Source organism: Macaca thibetana, chromosome 19, assembly GCF_024542745.1.
Source record: "Macaca thibetana thibetana isolate TM-01 chromosome 19, ASM2454274v1, whole genome shotgun sequence".
Lineage (NCBI taxonomy): Eukaryota > Metazoa > Chordata > Mammalia > Primates > Cercopithecidae > Macaca > Macaca thibetana.
The window spans coordinates 5294033-5311537 of NC_065596.1; the positions used below are offsets into that span (position 1 = coordinate 5294033).

Genomic DNA, 17505 nt, shown 5'->3' on the forward strand with positions numbered 1-17505 from the left:
GGGCGGGGCTATCTCAAGAAGAAGCTGTAGGGGAAGTACGCGGGGCGTCTGGAACTTAAAGGGGCAACGTACCTTTGCCGTCCCGTTCCACAAGGTCCCTTCTGCGGTCTCAAAGGCTTATAAGCAAGGGCGGGGGCAGAGGGCTAAAGAAGGGAGTTTATGCGGTCCGAGTGGGTAATGCGTGGAGGGCTCCCCCAGCTTGTCTCTCAGGGAAAAGAGGGTTCAGAAAGGGAGAGAGTTCTTCCCCCTCTCCTGCCTGGGTGTCCCTCTACCAGCCTCAGGGGCGTTGCGCCCCCTCCTCACCGCCCCACCCCCGGGTGTGCCTCCTTCCCTCCGTCTCACAGCCCCTTTCCTGTCCGCGAAGACTGAGGAGCGGGGAGGGCGGGCCCTCTGACGCCGGAACTGGAACCGTGCGGCGTCCAGTTTCAGCAGGGAAGACTTAGGTGGCCGTCCCAGCCTCCAGGCTTCCGGTCCCGTTTCCCGGTTCGCTCGGCCGCGGTCGCTATGGAGGAACCAGAGATGCAACTCAAGGGGAAGAAAGGTGGTGCGGGCCTCCGGGCGGGACAGAGGGGGCCGGGAACTCGTGGAGGGGCGGCCTTACAAAGGCCGGGCGCAGAGGGACCGTGCGAGGAGCAGTGATTGAACTGCCGTCCAACCCGAGCTCGGCCGCTGACTAGTTTTGAAACCTGTAGAAAGGCCCCGTATCTGCTTTAATTACCCGTCCCCACAGGACTGTTTCAATAATTCAGTAGCTGAGGCTGGGAGTGGTGGCTCACGCCTTTGTAATCCCAGCACTATAGGAGGCCTAGGCGGGACATCGCTTGAGCCCGAGACCAGCCTGGGTGACATAGCGAGACCTCGTTTCTAAAAAGATACAAAAATTAACTGGGCATGGTGGCACACGCCTGTGGTCCCAGCTACTTGGGCGGCTGAGGTGGGAGGATTGCTTGAGCTCGGGAGGTCGAGACTGCACTGCAGTGAGCTGTGATCGTGCCACTGCACCCCGCCCTGGGTGACAAGTGAGACCCTGTCTAAAAAAAACAAACAAAAAACAAAATTCAACTATCTGATATTTGTAATGCATTGACAGAATCCCCGGGGTAAAGTAATCGCTGTGCGTGTTGTTTCCTTTTTTTTTTTTTTTTTTTTTTTTTTTGAGACAAGGTATCACTCAGTCGCCTAGGCTGGGGTGCAGTGGCGCGATCATGGCTCACTGTAGCCTCAATCTCTCTGGCTCAGGCAATCCTCCTGCCTCAGCTTCTCCAGTAGTTGGGACTACAAGCGCACACTGCGTCAGGCTAATTCTTTAATTTTTTTTTTGACAGAGTCTCACTCTGTCACCCAGGCTGGAGTGCCGCGGCGGGGTGGGATCTCGGCTTACTGCAACCTCAGCCCCCTGAGTAGCTAGGATTACAGGCACACACCACCATGCCCGGCTAATTTTTTTGTATTTTTAGTAGAGTCGGGGTTTCACCATGTTGCTCAGGCTGGCCTTGAACTCCTGACCTCGAGTGATCCGCGCACCTTGGCCTCCCAAAGTGCTGGGATTACAGGTGTGAACCACTGCGCCCAGCTAATCCCCTATACTTTGAATCACCTCTAGATTACTCACATCTAGAGTACATAATACAGGCCTACACATCACTTCATTCACATGGATTCAAAGAAGTGCTTAGTGTAGGGCAAATTCAAGTTTTGCTTTTTGAAACTTTGTAGATTTTTTTTTTTTCCTGAGTATTTTCCATCCACAGTTGTTTGAATCCACAGATGCGGGAACCATGGATAACGGAAGGCAAGAGTAGGAGGCATAAGCCACCATGCCCTGTCTGTTATGCTCACTTTCCTCTTTTTTTTTTTTTTTTTTTTTTTGAGACGGAGTTTCACCCTTGTTGCCAAGGCTGGAGTGCAATGGCATGATCATGGCTAACTGCAACCTCCACCTCCCGGGTTCAAGCGATTCTCCTGCCTCAGCCTCCCGAATACCTGGGATTACAGGCATGCACCACCATGCCCAGCTAATCTTGTATTTTCAGTAGAGACGGGGTTTCTCCATGTTGGTCAGGCTGGTCTCAAACTCCCAATCTCAGGTGATCCTCCTGCTTCGGCCTCCCAAACATCTGGGATTACAGGCATGGACCATCACCCCTGGCTGTTATGCTCACATTCAAAGTGAGGAGGCTTATCTGGTAAGAGGTCACACAGTTTGGAGGTGGCAGGTTGGGCTCTGCCACTCAAGGCACAGTGGTGAGATGGAGAAACTCGTGTTAGCCTCCTTTGACTCCCAGACATGCCTGGGTTCTCTCTCCTGAGCAATCACCCTGGTGATGGCATTGGATTCATCTCCGTAGCAAACCTTGAGGCAGGTGCTGTTATTCTTTTTTTGCGGATGAGGAAGCTGAGGCTCAGAGAAGCCCTGCTCTCCCAAATTCAAGCTTTTAGCTTTTCTTGTGATCATGTAACCTAATCAGTTGAAATTGGTATTAAAAGAAAGGAACAAAATGCCAAGCTCCTGAATTAGGTGGAGGGGACATCTGTTAAGCTTGGTAGTCAGGGAGGGTCTTGCGCAGGAGGCGACATTTGAGCAGACCTGAGGGATGAAGGAGAGCCAGTGACGGAATGGTGTCTCTGGGTGGGAATAGCAGGTGCAAAGGCTCTGAGGTGACAGAGTGTTCAGAGCTCTGCTGTAATGAATAAAGGAGCGATTGGTCACATACAGGCATTTATTTTATTTTATTTTATTTTTTTGAGATAGAGTCTTGTTCTGTTGCCCAGACTGGAGTGCAGTGGTATGATCATAGCTCACTGCAGCCTCCACCTGTCAGACCCAAGCAATCCTCCCATCTCAGCCTCCTGAGTAGTTGGGACTACAGGTATAGATCACCATGACCAGCTTATTTTTGTACGTTTTTGTAGAGGTGGGATTTCACCATGTCTCCCAGGCTGGTCTTGAATTCCTAGGCTGAACCCATCCTCCTGCCAAAGTGCTGGGATTACAGGTGTGAGCCACCACACCCGGCGTTGGTCTCAAATTCTTGTCCTCAAGTGATCCTCCTACCTCGTCCTCTTGGGCAGTGAGAAAGTTATTTTGGGCAGTGCTGGGAGGTCCAACGAAGAGCCAGGGATGGAGGGCAAGAAAGGCAGGGAGGTCAGCAGCAGCCGGAACATGCAGGGCCCCATGGGCCATAGCAAGAAAGGTGGATTTTATTCTCTGGCAGGTGGGAGCCATGGGAGAGTTTAAAGCAAGGGTGGGAATAGATGATTTGTTCATTTAGAGTTCACCTCATCTGCTGCATGGAGATTGGACTACTGGCAGGAGGGGAAGCAGGGAGACCAGGGAGAGGGTGGGTCTGGCATCCAGGCAAGAGATGGCCATTCCTGGCTGTGCCTGGACCCATGCGGGCAGTGTGGTATAATAGTGAGAACAGGTGAAGCTAGAACCATTAGGATCTGCCCAAGGATAGGACAGGAAAGGCGGGCCCTGCTGGCTGGCTGGGAATGCCATTGTTGAAGCAGACCCTGTAATGATTTGTGTGCACTTAATTTATCAGGGCCGGGCGCAGTGACTCACTCCTATAATCCCAGCACTTCGGGAGGCCGAGGTGGGCAGATCACTTGAGGTCAGGAGTTCGAGACCAGCCTGGCCAACATGGTGTAACCCCGTCTCAACTAAAAATACAAAAATTAGCCAGGCGTGGTGGCGGGTGCCTGTAATCCCAGCTACTCAGGAGGCTGAGGCAGGAGAATCACCTGAACCCAGGAGGTGGAAGTTGCAGTGAGCCAAGATTGTGCCACTGCACTCCAGCCTGGACAACAGAGCAAGACTCTGTCTCAAAAAAAAAAAAAAAAAAAAATTTCATCAGGAGACATCTGCAGGGGAGAAGGGGAAACAGGGCACGGCTGGCTGGTGAGGAGGCTGAGTGAGGGGCACCTCAGGTAAAATCCGCAGAGGGAGGCCTCAGCCTGGGCCTGCACAGGAGCCCAGGGGGATAAGTTAGGCTCCAGGTTGTTGTTCCAGTGCCCAGCGAGGGACACAGGTTTTCATATCCCTCACTGGTGAGTGGCAGCTGAGGGCCTCCTGGGATGTGAACTTCCAGGCACTTTCGGGTCCTGTGGGCATGCTTTGAAGAAGAGTCCCCGGTGTGGTCACGGGGGCAAAAAGAATGCCGGGAAGTGCAGTAGGCAGCAATGTCCACTACCAGTGGGTTTGAGAGGGAAACATGAGAAGAGTTCACCGGGGTCCGGGCACAGTGGCTCATGCCTATAATCCCAGCACTTTGGGAGGCCGAGGCAGGAGGATCACTTGAGACCAAGAATTCAGGACCAGCCTGGGCAACATAACAAGACCTTGTCTCTATTTTAAAAAATGAGCCAGGCGCGGTAGCTCACGCCTGTAATCCCAGCACTTTGGGAGGCTGAGGTGGGCGGATCACAAGGTCAGGAGATCGAGACCATCCTGGCTAACACAGTGAAACCCCGTCTCTACTAAGAAATATAAAACGTTAGCCGGGCGTGGTGGCGGGCACCTGTAGTCCCAGCTACTCGGGAGGCTGAGGCAGGAGAATGGCGTGAACCCAGGAGGCAGAGCTTGCAGTGAGCCAAGATTGTGCCACTGCACTCCAACCTGGGCAATAGAGTGAGACTCCGTCTCAAAAAATAATAATATTGGGAGGCCAAGGTGGGCGGATCACGAGGTCAGGAGATCGAGACCATCCTGGCTAACATGGTGAAACCCCGTCTCTACTAAAAAATACAAAAAAACTAGCTGGGCAAGGTGGCAGGCGCCTGTAGTCCCAGCTACTCGGGAGGCTGAGGCAGGAGAATGGCGTAAACCCGGGAGGCAGAGCCTGCAGTGAGCCGAGATCCAGCCACTGCACTCCAGCCTGGGCGACAGAGCGAGACTCCGTCTCAAAAAAAAAAAATAATAATAATAATAATAATAAATAAATGAAAAAACTAGCCAGGCATGGTGGTTCACACCTGTAGTTCTAGCTCCTCTGGAGGCTGAGGTATGATGATGGCTTGAGGCTGGGAGTTTCGAGACTGCAGTGAGCTGTGATCGCACCACTGCACTGCAGCCTGGGCAATAGAGCGAGACCCTGCTCTCTAAAAAAAAAAAGTTCAATCAAGCTGGCAAGGCACGGTGGCTCACGCCTGTAATCCCAGCACTTTGGGAGGCCGTGGTAAGCAGATCATGAGGTCAGGAGATCAAGACCATCCTGACCAACATGGTGAAACCCTGTCTCCACTAAAAATATAAAAATTAGCTGTGCGTGGTGGTGCGTGCTTGTAATCCCAGCTACTCAGGAGGCTGAGGCAGGAGAATCACTTGAACCAGGGAGTCGGAGATTGTGGTAAGCCGAGATTGCACCACTGTACTCCAGCCTGATGACAGAGCAAGACTCTCCAAAAAAAAAAAAGTTTACTCCTTATGAACTCATCACTCATTATGTCCTCTCATTTATGTCCTCTTTTTAAAATTTTTTATTTTTTTATGTTTTTTTGAGATGGAGTTTTGCTCTTGTTGCCCAGGCTGGAGTGCAATGGCATGACCTCAGCTCACTGCAACCTCCACCTCCCAGATTCAAGTGATTCTCCTGCCTCAGCCTCCAGAGTAGCTGGGACTACAGGTGCCCGTCACCATGCCTGGCTAATTTTTGTATTTTTAGTAGAGATGAGTTTTACCATGTTGGCCTGTCTGGTCTTGAACTCCTGACCTCAGGTGATCTGCCCACCTCAGCCTCCAAAGTGCTAGGATTACAGGCGTGAGCCACCGCACCCAGCCTCGTTAATGTCCTCTTGAGTGAGCCCTGCCGTGACCACTTCCTCCAGCCTGTCATGGGCTAGGGGTGACCTAGCTGCTGAGGGATACACCAGATGCCCCCTTTGCTCTGGCTGGACTCAACACTTGAGCAATGAGGAGGCTGATGCTTTGTCTCCCCACACCCGCCCCACCCCTACCACCTGTGGACCCTGTATCCAGTCACGGACAAGTTCACTGAGAGCGTCTACGTCCTGGCCAACGAGCCGTCCGTGGCCCTGTACCGGCTGCAGGAGCACGTGCGTCGCTCCCTCCCCGAGCTGGCCCAGCACAAGGTGAGCTGGGGCCTGCTGGGAGGAGCAGGGGCTGTCAGGGCAGGAGTCAAGGCTGGGACACCAGTAAGGAGGCATGTGGTGGCAGAGCCAGGTCGGAGGCGTGGTGGACAGATCTGGGGTAGATTTTGAAGGAGGTGGTAAGATGTGTGTATTATTAGTTCATTCTCTTGCTGCTATAAGGACATACCCAAGACTGAGTAATTTATAAAGAGATTTAATTGACTCACTGTTCAACAGGGCTGGGGAGGCCTCAGGAAACTTACAATCATGGCAAAAGGGGAAGGAAACACGTACTACCTCACATGGCAGCAGGAGGAGAAGTATGAGTGCCCCATGAAGGGGGAGGCCCCTTTTTAAAACCACAAGATCTCGTGAGAACTCACTTATCAGGAGAACAGGATGAGGGGAACTGCCTATATGATTCAGTTATCTCCACCCGGTCCCTCTCACAACACACGGGGATCATGGGAACTACAATTCAAGGTGAGATTTGGGTGGGGACACAGCCAAACTATACTATTCTGTAACAGTTATGACCCGCGTGGCAAGGAGGCAGCCGTCTGATGATCTAAGGGAAGGGTGTGCCAGGCAGGGAGAACAGCCTATGCGAAGGCCCTGAGGCATAGTGGCCAGGTGTTCACAGAAAGCCCAGACCTGTGAGGGAAGGAAATTGCAGGAGGAAAGTTCTCTGCATCCACCCTGCGGGCTCAGGGGAGCCCCAACCAAGAGAGCTGGGAGGAAGGCCCTCTAGGTGGGGGTGGCCTCCCTTGCCAAACATCTCCTGCGCCCCCTACAGGCAGACATGCAGCGTTGGGAGGAGCAGAGCCAGGGAGCCATCTACACTGTGGAATACGCCTGCAGGTGAGCGCCACAGCCTCTCCGCTGCAGGGCCACCTTCTGCTGCTCTGGCCTCCTGGGCGTTCAGAGGCATCCCAGCCATCTGCCCAGTAAGCCCCACCCTACCACGATTAACCTGGCCAGGGCCCCAGGTGGATCTCTTCCCTGTGCTGAGCCCCTCCCCAGCTGCCACAGAAGACGGGGATAAGGATTCTGGAAGATGCTTCCAAGGACCAGCATTTCTGTCCCACAGCCAGGACCACAGATGGGCCAGTGGGGTAGATGGCAGCCAGGGGGAAGCCCAAAGCACAGATAAGGCTGTTTATTTTTAAATTTTTTTTGAGACAAGAGTCTCACTCTGTCACCTAGGCTGGAGTGCAGTGGTGCGATCTCAGCTCACTGCAACGTCCGCCTCTCAGGTCCAAGCAGTTCTCCCGCTTCAGCCTCCTGAGTAGCTGGGACTACAGGCGCCTGCCAACTCGCCCGGCTAGTTTTTGTATTTTTAGCAGAGATGGGGTTTCGCCATGTTGGCCAGGCTGGTCTCGAACTCCTGACCTCAGGTGATCCACCTGCCTCAGCCTCCCAAAGTGCTCAGATTACAGATGCAAGCCACCACGCCCGGCTGGTGTTTCTTTTTGTTACTGAACCCTTGCCTCCTGCGCTTTGGTTCTGTTCCTCATGACTGTATTCCCAAGCCTTATTCCGGTTGCTTGGGTTGCCCAGTTGGCCTTGGAAGTTCCTCGACTTTGCACAGATATGCTGTTCGCCCCTGACATGGGCTGTAGGCCATTTTGGTGGTGGCTGAACGATGCTCCTGGCAGTTTCCCTGGTGTGTTGCTGTTTGGTTGTGTGGGCGAAGGTGCCTAGACAAGAAACCCTGCTGTTGGAGCAGCATTCTGCCATTGGCAGCCTTGGCCCCCTTGGTGGGACAAGGTGTGACCAGACAGACAGTATCTTCCTTAGCTCAAGGAAAAGAAAAGAAATAGGAGTTTCTAGAGCTGGGCATGGTGGTGCATGCCTGTAGTTCCAGCTACTCAGGGGGCTGAGGTGGGAGGATGCCTTGAAAGGAGTTCAGGGTCAGCCTGGGTGATACAGCCAGACCTCTTCTTTAAAGAAAAAAGAAATACGGCCGGGCGCAGGGGCTCACGCCTGTACTCCCAGCACTTTGGGAGGCTGAGGTGGGAGGATCACTTGAGCCCAGTAGTTTGAGACTAGTCTGGGCAACCTGGTGAAACCCCATTTCTACAAAAAATACAAAAACTAGCCGAGTCTGGTGGCACACACCTCTAGTCCCAGCTACTCGAGATGCTGAGGTGGGAGGATCGCTTAAGCCTGGGAGGTTGAGGCTGCAGTGAGTGGAGATTGCACCGCTGCACTCCAGCCTGGGCAACAGAACACGACCCCGTCTCAAAAAAACAAAAAAGAGGCCGGGCGCGGTGGCTCACGCCTGTAACCCCAGCACTTTGGGAGGCTGAGGCGGGCAGATCACGAGGTCAGGAGATCGAGACCATCCTGGCTAACACGGTGAAACCCTGTCTCTACTAAAAATACAAAAAAATTAGCTGGGTGTGGCAGCAGGCGCCTGTAGTCCCAGCTACTCAGGAGGCTGAGGCAGGAGAATCGCGTGAACGTGTGAGTCGGGGCTTGCACTGAACTGAGATCGCACCACTGCACTCCAGCCTGGGCAACAGAGTGAGACTCCGTCTCAAAAACAAAAAAAAGGAAAAAAAAAAAAAACCTGTGCTTTCTTCCTCTAGCTGTGGCATCTAATCCAGGAATCTACGCCATGGGTGGCTAAGCACAGTTCATTTTAACTCATTAAAATGAAATCAGGCCAGGCGCAGTGGCTCACACCAGTAATCCCAGCACTTTGGGAGGCCAAGTGGGCAGATCATTTGCGGCCAGGAGTTGAGAACAGCCTGGCCAACATGGTGAAGCCCCATCTCTACTAAAAATACCAAAATTAGCCAGGTGTGGTGGTGGGCACCTGTAATCCCAGCTACTTGGGAGGCTGAGGCAGGAGAATCACTTGAACCCAGGAGACGAAGGTTGCTGTGAGCCAAGATTGTGCCCAGTCTGAGCAACAGAGTGAGACTTTGTCTCAAAAAAAAAAAAAATTTAAAATTAGAAAATGAGGCTGGGCGCAGTGGCTCACACCAGTAATCCCAGCACTTTGGGAGGCCGAGGCGGGAGGATCACCTGAGGTCAGGAGTTTGAGACCAGCCTGACCAACATGGAGAAACCCCATCTGTACTAAAAATACAAAAATTAGTGGGGCGTGGTGGTGCATGACTGTAATCCCAGCTACTCGGGAGGCTGAGGCAGGAGAATCGCTTGAACCTAGGAGGTGAAGGTTGTAGTGAGCTGAGATCGCGCCATTGCATTCCAGCCTGGGCAACAAGAACAAAACTCCGTCTCAAAAAGAAAGAAAGAAAGAAAACTAGTAAATATTCAGCTCTCAAGTCCCACTAGCCACATTCCAAGTGCTTCTCAGCCATCTCAATGAATGAAGAACATTTTCATCACCACAGATGTTGCCCCAGACATCACTGGGCTAGGCGGGAGGCCAGCGAGCATTTGTCTATAATGAAATGTGTATTTCTTTTTAATTTAATTTTATGTATTATTATTTTTTTGAGACAGGGTCTTGTTCTGTCACCCAGGCTGTAGTGCAGTGGCGCAATCACGGCTCCCTATAGCCTTGACCTACTGGGCTCAAGTGCTCTTCCTACCTCAGGCTCCTAAGTAGCTGGGACCACAGGCGAGTGCCACCATGCCTAGCTAATTTTTACATTTTTTGTAGAGATGGGACTTCACTATGTTACCCAAGCTGGTCTCAAACTCCCAGGCTCAAATAATTCTCTTGTCTCAGCCTCCCAAAGTGTTGGGATTACAGGTCTGAGCCACCACATCCAATCAGATTTTTCTTTTCCTTTTCTTTCTTTTTTTTTGAGATGGAGTCTCGCTCTGTCGCCCAGGTTGGAGTGCAGCGATCTCAGCTTACTGCAAGCTCCGCCTCCCAGGTTCACACCATTCTCCTGCCTCAGTCTCCCAAGTAGCTGGGACTACAGGTGCCCGCCACCATGCCTGTCTAATTTTTTTGCATTTTTAGTAGAGATATGGGTTTCACCGTGTTAGCCAGGATGGTTTTGATCTCCTGACCTCGTGATCCACCCGCCTTGGCTTCCCAAAGTGCTGGGATTACAGGTGTGAGCCACTGCGCCAGGTGTTTTTACTTTCCTTTTTTTTTTTTTTTTTTTTTTTTTACACCCCGATTATCAGTAGTAACGACTGAGATACTTTTTATGACATCTTTATACACTGATACCTCCTTCAAAACATTAGATGTTTCAGTGGCAGATAAGTGAATATGCTGTGTTGCATAGACATCATTTAGTCATAGCAGGGGAATCTAAAATGTAAGCCCATTGTGAGTCCTCGGGGAGACCCACAGACTCACCAAGGTACCCACCGAGCTCTGGTGGTGACCTCTAGTGCTGGGGCGTGAGACAGTTACCTGCAGGACCGGGGCACTGACCAGGCCTGTCCTCCCGTTTCAGCGCCGTGAAGAACCTGGTGGACAGCAGCGTCTACTTCCGCAGCGTGGAGGGTCTGCTCAAACAGGCCATCAGCATCCGGGACCATATGAATGCCAGTGCGCAGGGTCACAGGTAGCTCCTGGGACCGCCCGCCCCCACTGCCACTCTCAGCCGCAAGGACTGTCTCAGCTGCGCTGGGAACCACTGCTTCTCGCTTATTAGAAAACTTTCTCTTTCCTCTTGTCCTGGTGTCTGGTGACCTCCTCTTGTCCTGTGGCATCTATAACCTGAGTTCAGTCACTTAATACCCAGGTCCTGAGCTCTGCTGTGTGCCTGGCCCTGGGCTGGGTGCTGGGGACATAGCAGTGACCAAGACAGACAGGCTCACAAGGAGACATACGACAACCAGGTAAACATGGCAGACAAGAGCATGTCAGATGTGCTGTGAAGAACTCCACGGGGCCCCTCCTGGGAGGTGGCGTGAGTGACATGCAGACAGAGACGATCTGGGGGCAGATGGAGTTCCACGCAGGGCAGTGGTGGGGGCAGATGCTCTGGGGCTGGGTTCCCTGGGAGTGTTCGAGAAGCACCAAGAAGGCTTCTATGGCTGGAGCGGGCCAGCTGGGGGGAGATGGGGCCAGGGAGATGGCAGGGGCCTCTCCCTGTCCCATGACCCAGAGCCAAGGGAGGCTTCAAGCCGAGGACCAGCGGTCTGAAAACAAAAAGCACTCACAGTGCTTGAACATTGGAAATAGAGTTTTTGAAGAGTAGCTCTTCTTTTTGTTTTTTCTTCCCATTATAACTTAATAAATACGCTTATAAACACACACTCATGTGCCGGGGGCAGGAACATCGCCTTGGGATGTGTCTGGCTTCCACAGATTAGGGTTCTGGCAGGCCTGTCCCCTGCTATGCAAAAGAAAGCATCTGTGTTGCTTAACTAAAACAACGAGAATTGCAGAAAGAACACTTGAGTGTATGTGTAAGAATGGGAGTGTAGCAATCTTCCCTCAAAGGGTAGCATGAAGGGTTTATCTGGGCTCTCTTGCATCTGAAGAGGAGCGGTATTGGGCTTTTCTGCCATGGGTTGGTGTTGGCAGTTGGAACTAGACTTCACTGAAAAGGCATAGCTCTTACTATCAACTCAGGGTTTCCAAAAATGCTTTTATATGCCCTGTTTGTGCCTGCTGTTTCAAAAACGCAACATGCCCCTGAAAGACATTAGTAGCAGCTTGAGTTGCTGCTAACACCTCTCTGTAAGCCCTATGGGTTTGAAGTGCCCAGTCCTATGTGAATGAGTCCCAGATGTGGCCTCTGGAGTGCCTCGTCCTACTTTTAAAAACATACGTATATATTTTAAATAGAAACGTGGTCATGATACCTTCCCCGGGCTGGTCTCAAACTCCTGGGCTCAAGCAATCCTCTCGCCTTAGCCTCCCAAAGTGCTGGGATTACAGGCGTGACCCACTGGGCCCGGCCATTTGTCACTTTTTTTTGGAGACAGAATCTCACTTTGTCGCCCACGCTGGAGTGCACTGGCAAGATCTTAGCTCACTCCAGCCTCCCGCTCTGGGTTCCAAGTGGTTCTCCTGCCTCAGCCTCCCGAGTAGCTGGGATTACAGGCGCACGCCACCACGCCTGGCTAATTTTTGTATTTTTACTAGAGATGGGGTTTCGCCGTGTTGGCCAGGCTGGTCTGGAACTCCTGACCTCAGGTGATCCACCCTCCTCAGCCTCCCAAAGCGCTGGAATTACAGGCATGAGCCACAGCACCTGGGCCACTCGCCCTACTTTTAAGGAGGATGCCCCAGAAGCTCAAGCCAAAGGTCTTCCGAGACCAGAGTGTCACCCAAACATGCACTCCAGCTAGCTGAGCAAGCCTTGTGGCCTCTGACCTTGGCCTCATGGATGCTGCACGTGTTTTGTTCCAGCCCGGAGGAACCACCCCTGCCCTCCTCAGCCTGATCCTGGAAGAGACTCAGGGCACCCCAGCCTCCGCCAACCCAGGTCAGTGCCGAGGGTAGCCACAAGCCTCTCTCTGCTCTGAACTAACCAACCCACCCGCTTGGCAGTCAGCCAGGCACCTACTTGTCTAACCACTTGGGGTTTCTCACTGGGCTTGTGGGATGGTTTCAGAGGTGGCAGGTGGAGGGGTGTCTGCGGGTCCAGAATGTTCCACCCTGCTTCTCAGGGACCATGTCAGCCCATCTTTCCCACTCTCTCTCTGCCACCTTCCTCTCTCTTTTTCAGGCCATAGGCCCTATGCTAGTCCCAGAGATTTCTACCCCCCAAGACAGAGAGGGGAGCCCACATTTCCTCTATCCTACCACATGCCAGCAGCCTGCTTTACCCATGCACAGTCTCTCAGGCAGAGCCCAGCATGGGCAATTACCCACCTATCTCTGGGACCTCCCCACCAATCCACTGCCTAACTGCTGTGTGACCGAGCAAATTAATCCCCCTCTCTGGTCTCTGCATTTCCTTTCTGTAAAGGTGGCTCATCAGGTGACTGAGAGGGGGCAGGGCATAGTGACGGATGTGCTTTGGAGCAGTCAGCTATTGCTACATAACACAGCATCCAAAAACTTAGTGGTTTACAGCCCCAGTAATTAATCTTCTGCACTTTGGGCTGGGCTCAGCTAGGCGGTTCTGCTGCTCTCTCTGGGGCTCGCCCATGCGGTGCTCATGGGAGCTCAGCTGCAGCTGCATAGTCGGGGGCCCTTGACCAGGACTGCTGGCAGCAGGCATCAGGTTTTCCTCGTGGCCTCCCCATCAGGCCAGCCTGGGTTTCTCCTGGTGGCTGGGAGCCAGGAGAGTAGCTTCCATGCAGAGTGCTGGTTTCACATTTGTGGGTGGCCCATCTGTTGAGGCCAGTCATGTGACCAGGCCCAGGATCAGATGGGAGAGGACCATACAAGTGCAGCGGGAGCTATGGGAGGCATGGCTGACCACGCTTAGAAAGTGTGGTGCCAGGAAAGATCTGATGTGTCACCATTCTATATCTGTGATGGGCAGACGCAGGCAGGTTGAAGGGGCCCCGGGGACTTACCAAGCCTCTGCCTGTTGGCCAGGCACTGTGATTGTCCTTGGTGCCATGGAAGCCCTCTCAGAGGTCGAGAGGAGGCAGGTGGAGACAAAGCCTCTGTACACCTTTCAAGCTGTAGCCCCAGAGCCCAGAGGCAGCTGAATTCATGTGTCCAGTCAGAGAGCACTTAGTGGGCACTGCAGTCAATCAGAGAGCACTTAATGGACACCACAGGCAGCATGCATTTATTGAGTACCTCTGGCAGTTGATGCACACTTCCTGAGCACCTGTTCATAGCAGGCTTAGCTCTGGGTGTGGGGTGGTGAGGAATCCCACAGGCTGAGGGGTGGCCTGGGAGCTTTCTGGGGGGCCTGAAGCAGGAGGGGCTGCCTGAGGGGGTCAACAGCCTACTGCCCTAAGCAGCCCTACCCATACCCCCAACCTAGCCTCTGTCTCCCCAGTCCCATCCCCCACACCCTGGTCACTCCTACTTTGTGCCTCAAGGTCACTGTCCGTCTGCCCTCCTCACTCCCCAGCGTCTGCTGTCCCCTCCGCTGCTGCTCCCCGGCAGGATTGCTCTGTGTCTCATCCACCTTTGTCCCTGTGGAGTCCCTCTCCTCTCCCCAGAACCACCAGTTCCATGCCCCATCTCAGAGCCTTTCTTTTTTTCTTTCTTTCTTTTTTTTTTTTTCTTTGAGATGGAGTCTTGCTCTGGTCACCCAGGCTAGAGGGCAGTGGCACGATCTTGGCTCACTGTAACTCTGCCTCTCAGGTTCAAGCGATTCTCCCACTTCAGCCTCCCGAGTAGCTGGGACTATAGGTTCCTGCCACCTCACCCGACGAGTTTTTGTATTTTTAGTAGAGACGGAATTTCACCATGTTGGTCAGGCAGGTCTTGAACTCCTGACTTCAGGTGATCTGCCCGCCTTGGCCTCCCAAAGTCCTAGGATTACAGGCATGAGCCACTGCACCTGGCCTCAGAGCCTTTCATTCCCACTTTTCCCCCAAAACTGCACCCCTTGGGGTCATCAGTGACCTTCACAGGGTCAAGTTATCCCCCTCCTCTCCAGTCCCAGGACCTTAAGCACTGCCCCGTTTTACAGAAGAGGAAAGCAAGGCCCCGAGAGGTAAGGCAGCCAGCCCAGGGTCATCGCCCATGCCCAGAAATGCCAGGATCCCCACCCAGACCTCTGACCACCAAGCTCCACCTTAGCCTGGCCCAGGTTCATCCCTCAGGTGCCGCCTCATGCCTTGAGTCTGCCTCTCTGACCACCCTGACCCTCGTCCCCGCTCGCCAGCCTGACCGAAGCTGGGCCAAGCAGAGACTTAAGACTGAATGAGTGCGGCCAGCACCCTCCTCCTGCGCCTGCCCCGAGCCTCCAGGCCCAGCCGTCAATGTTCCCAGAAGTGGCTTACTGCTCCTGGACTCTTACTGGCCCCCCATCGACCCTTGGACCAATAACTGCCATCAAAATAATCCTGATTGGCCGGGCACGGTGGCTCAAGCCTGTAATCCCAGCACTTTGGGAAGCCGAGACGGGCGGATCACGAGGTCAGGAGATTGAGACCATCCTGGCTGACACGGTGAAACCCTGTCTCTACTAAAAAATAAAAAAACTAGCCGGGCGAGGTGGCGGGCGCCTGTAGTCCCAGCTACTCAGGAGGCTGAGGCAGGAGAATGGCGTGAACCCGGGAGGCGGAGCTTGCAGTGAGCTGAGATCCGGCCACTGCACTCCAGCCTGGGCGGTAGAGCGAGACTCTGTCTCAAAAAAAAAAAAAAAAAAAAAAAAAAAAATCCTGACTATGCACCTACCAAGTCCCTGGCCCTGGGCTAAAGTCTTCACAGGGGTCATCTCATTTCATCCTCAGACAGCCCCCAAAAGCAGGTCTCACCCCCAAATACAGATGGACAAAGAGAGGCTCTGCCGGGCATGGTGGTGGGCACCTGTAATCCCAGCTACTCAGGAGGTTGAGGCATGAGAATCACTTGAACCCAGGAGGCAGAGGTTCCAGTGAGCCAAGATGGCGCCACTGCACTCCAGCCTGGGTGACAGAGCAAGACTTTGCACCCCCCGACCCCCGACCACCACACACACACACAAAAGGCACAGTCAGAGAAGAGCAGACCGCGGCCTGGTTTGGTCCCAGCCCTGCCCGCCTCTGATGTGCTGTGTGACATAGGCCTGGCGCTGGCCCTCTCTGGGCCTCCCTCCCTCCCTTCCTTTCTTTCTTTTCTTTCTTTCACCTGGTGCTGGCCCTCTCTGAGTGCTCTCCCCTCCCCTCCTCTCTTCTTCTTTTCCAGGATCTGGCTGTCACCCAGGCTGGAGTGCAGTGGCATGATCTCAGCTCACTGCAACCTCTGCCTCCTGGGCTCAAGTGATCCTCCTGTCTCAGCCTCCCAAGTAGCTGGGACTACAGGCGCACACCATCACCCCCAGCTAATTTTTCGTAGTTTTTGTAGAGATGGGGTTTCACCATGTTGGCTAGGCTGGTCTCAAACTCCTGAGCTCGTGATCCTCCCACCTCAACCCCTCAAAGTGCTGGGATTATAGGCGTGAGCCACCGCACCCAGTCTTGGTTCTCCCTTTCTTCATCTGGATAAGGAAGGCTGGACTGTACCTTCTCTACAGGCTAAGCTGGACACTCGCATATCTGCCATCCCAACCTGCATTCTGCCTCAAGCAGCGACGCCCACCCCAGGTTCAGGCCACATGGAGAGGCCACCCCTAGTTCCAGGGGTGGATGTTGCACCTCGGCCTGGCCAATCAGAGCTGCTGTGTCCTAGGTTCCCAGTGATTGGCTCGAGATGGACACGTGACCCAATGAGAGGCCTTCCTGGGAGTTCTACCGGGAGCATCAGGAAGGTTGAGCTGGGTGGATGGGAACGGGGCAGGGACGAGGGGGTTCCAGGGGGGACCTGAGAACATTGCCTGGGGCTGTGGATCCAGCTGTACCTGACATTAGCCAATTTCATTTCTTCGGTTTCATGGACACCTGAATTAAGATTTTTGCCAAAATGGCTTTAAGTCCGTTTCTGCTGCTGTTTGCAGAAGGGCCTGCACTGACCTCTGTGAATGCCAAGCCTGGGTGACCAGGCCTCCACAAGTTATGCATCTCCAAGGCCAGCTGTGTTACCCCAGAATCCCTTGTTCCAGTACAATGTATTAGGGAGGTCAGATAGAGTTGTTTGGGGTTGAGGCAGGTTCCAGTCCCACTACTCTGGGAGGGTCCCTCATCTTGGCACTGTGGGGTGGTTGATGGGGACGGGTGGGAAGAGCAGGGGTGCCCCGAGGGAAGACAGAGGGCATCCTACTGGGACATCGGGCCTGTCAAGGTGTCTGAAGGCCTGGAAAGCGGGTTCAGCCCTACCTCTCCTCCTCCTAGGGCACACTGGGGGGCCTCTGCCATTATACCACCTCTCCACTGTCCCACTCAGCTTAGGAGTGAGGAGCCGCCTAAAGCCACCCCATTTAGGGCCCTGATTGGTGTGCGGCCTCCAGAGTCCTTCTCCCTTCTTACTTGCTCTGAAGGCATCTCTCAATGTCCATCTGTCCTCCATGCCACCATTTATCCAGCAAACACTGATGGGTATTTTTGAGCTAGACAGTCCAGCACTGTCTTGCTCAGACCTTCAGGAGAAACTGGCAGCAGAATGGAATTATCGCCTGCCTCCCAGGACCTGCCTAGGAAGACTGGGGCACTAGGAGCTGGGGGTAAGGGAGGCAGGTGTGGGGGTCCCCACCAGACCCTTCTAGGGCGCTGAGTCACTCAACCTCTGGATGTGACCTCAACCAGCGACTAACAGTCATCTCTTTTTTTTTTTTTTTTTTTTTTTTTTGAGATGGAGTCTCACTCTGTCTCCCAGGCTGGAGTGCAGTGGCGCAGTCTCAGCTCACTATAACCTCTGCCGCCCGGGTTCAAGCCATTCTCCTACCTCAGCCTCCCATTGTCCTACCTCAGCCTCCCAAGTAGCTGGGATTATAGGCACCTGCCACTGCACCCGGCTCATTT

General features: G+C 53.5%; 1 protein-coding gene across 1 annotated transcript; it reads left to right on the plus strand.

Moving 5' to 3' along the window:
- The first annotated feature begins 34 nt into the window (after positions 1 to 34).
- Positions 35 to 16513, plus strand: BORCS8 (BLOC-1 related complex subunit 8). Its single transcript, XM_050769860.1, has 7 exons — positions 35 to 174; positions 424 to 541; positions 5981 to 6093; positions 6890 to 6954; positions 10491 to 10601; positions 12401 to 12476; positions 15797 to 16513. Exons 1-6 carry the CDS (start codon positions 160 to 162, stop codon positions 12432 to 12434), a joined length of 456 nt encoding a protein of 151 aa, XP_050625817.1. The 5' UTR covers positions 35 to 159; the 3' UTR covers positions 12435 to 12476; positions 15797 to 16513.
- The last annotated feature ends 992 nt before the right edge of the window (positions 16514 to 17505 follow it).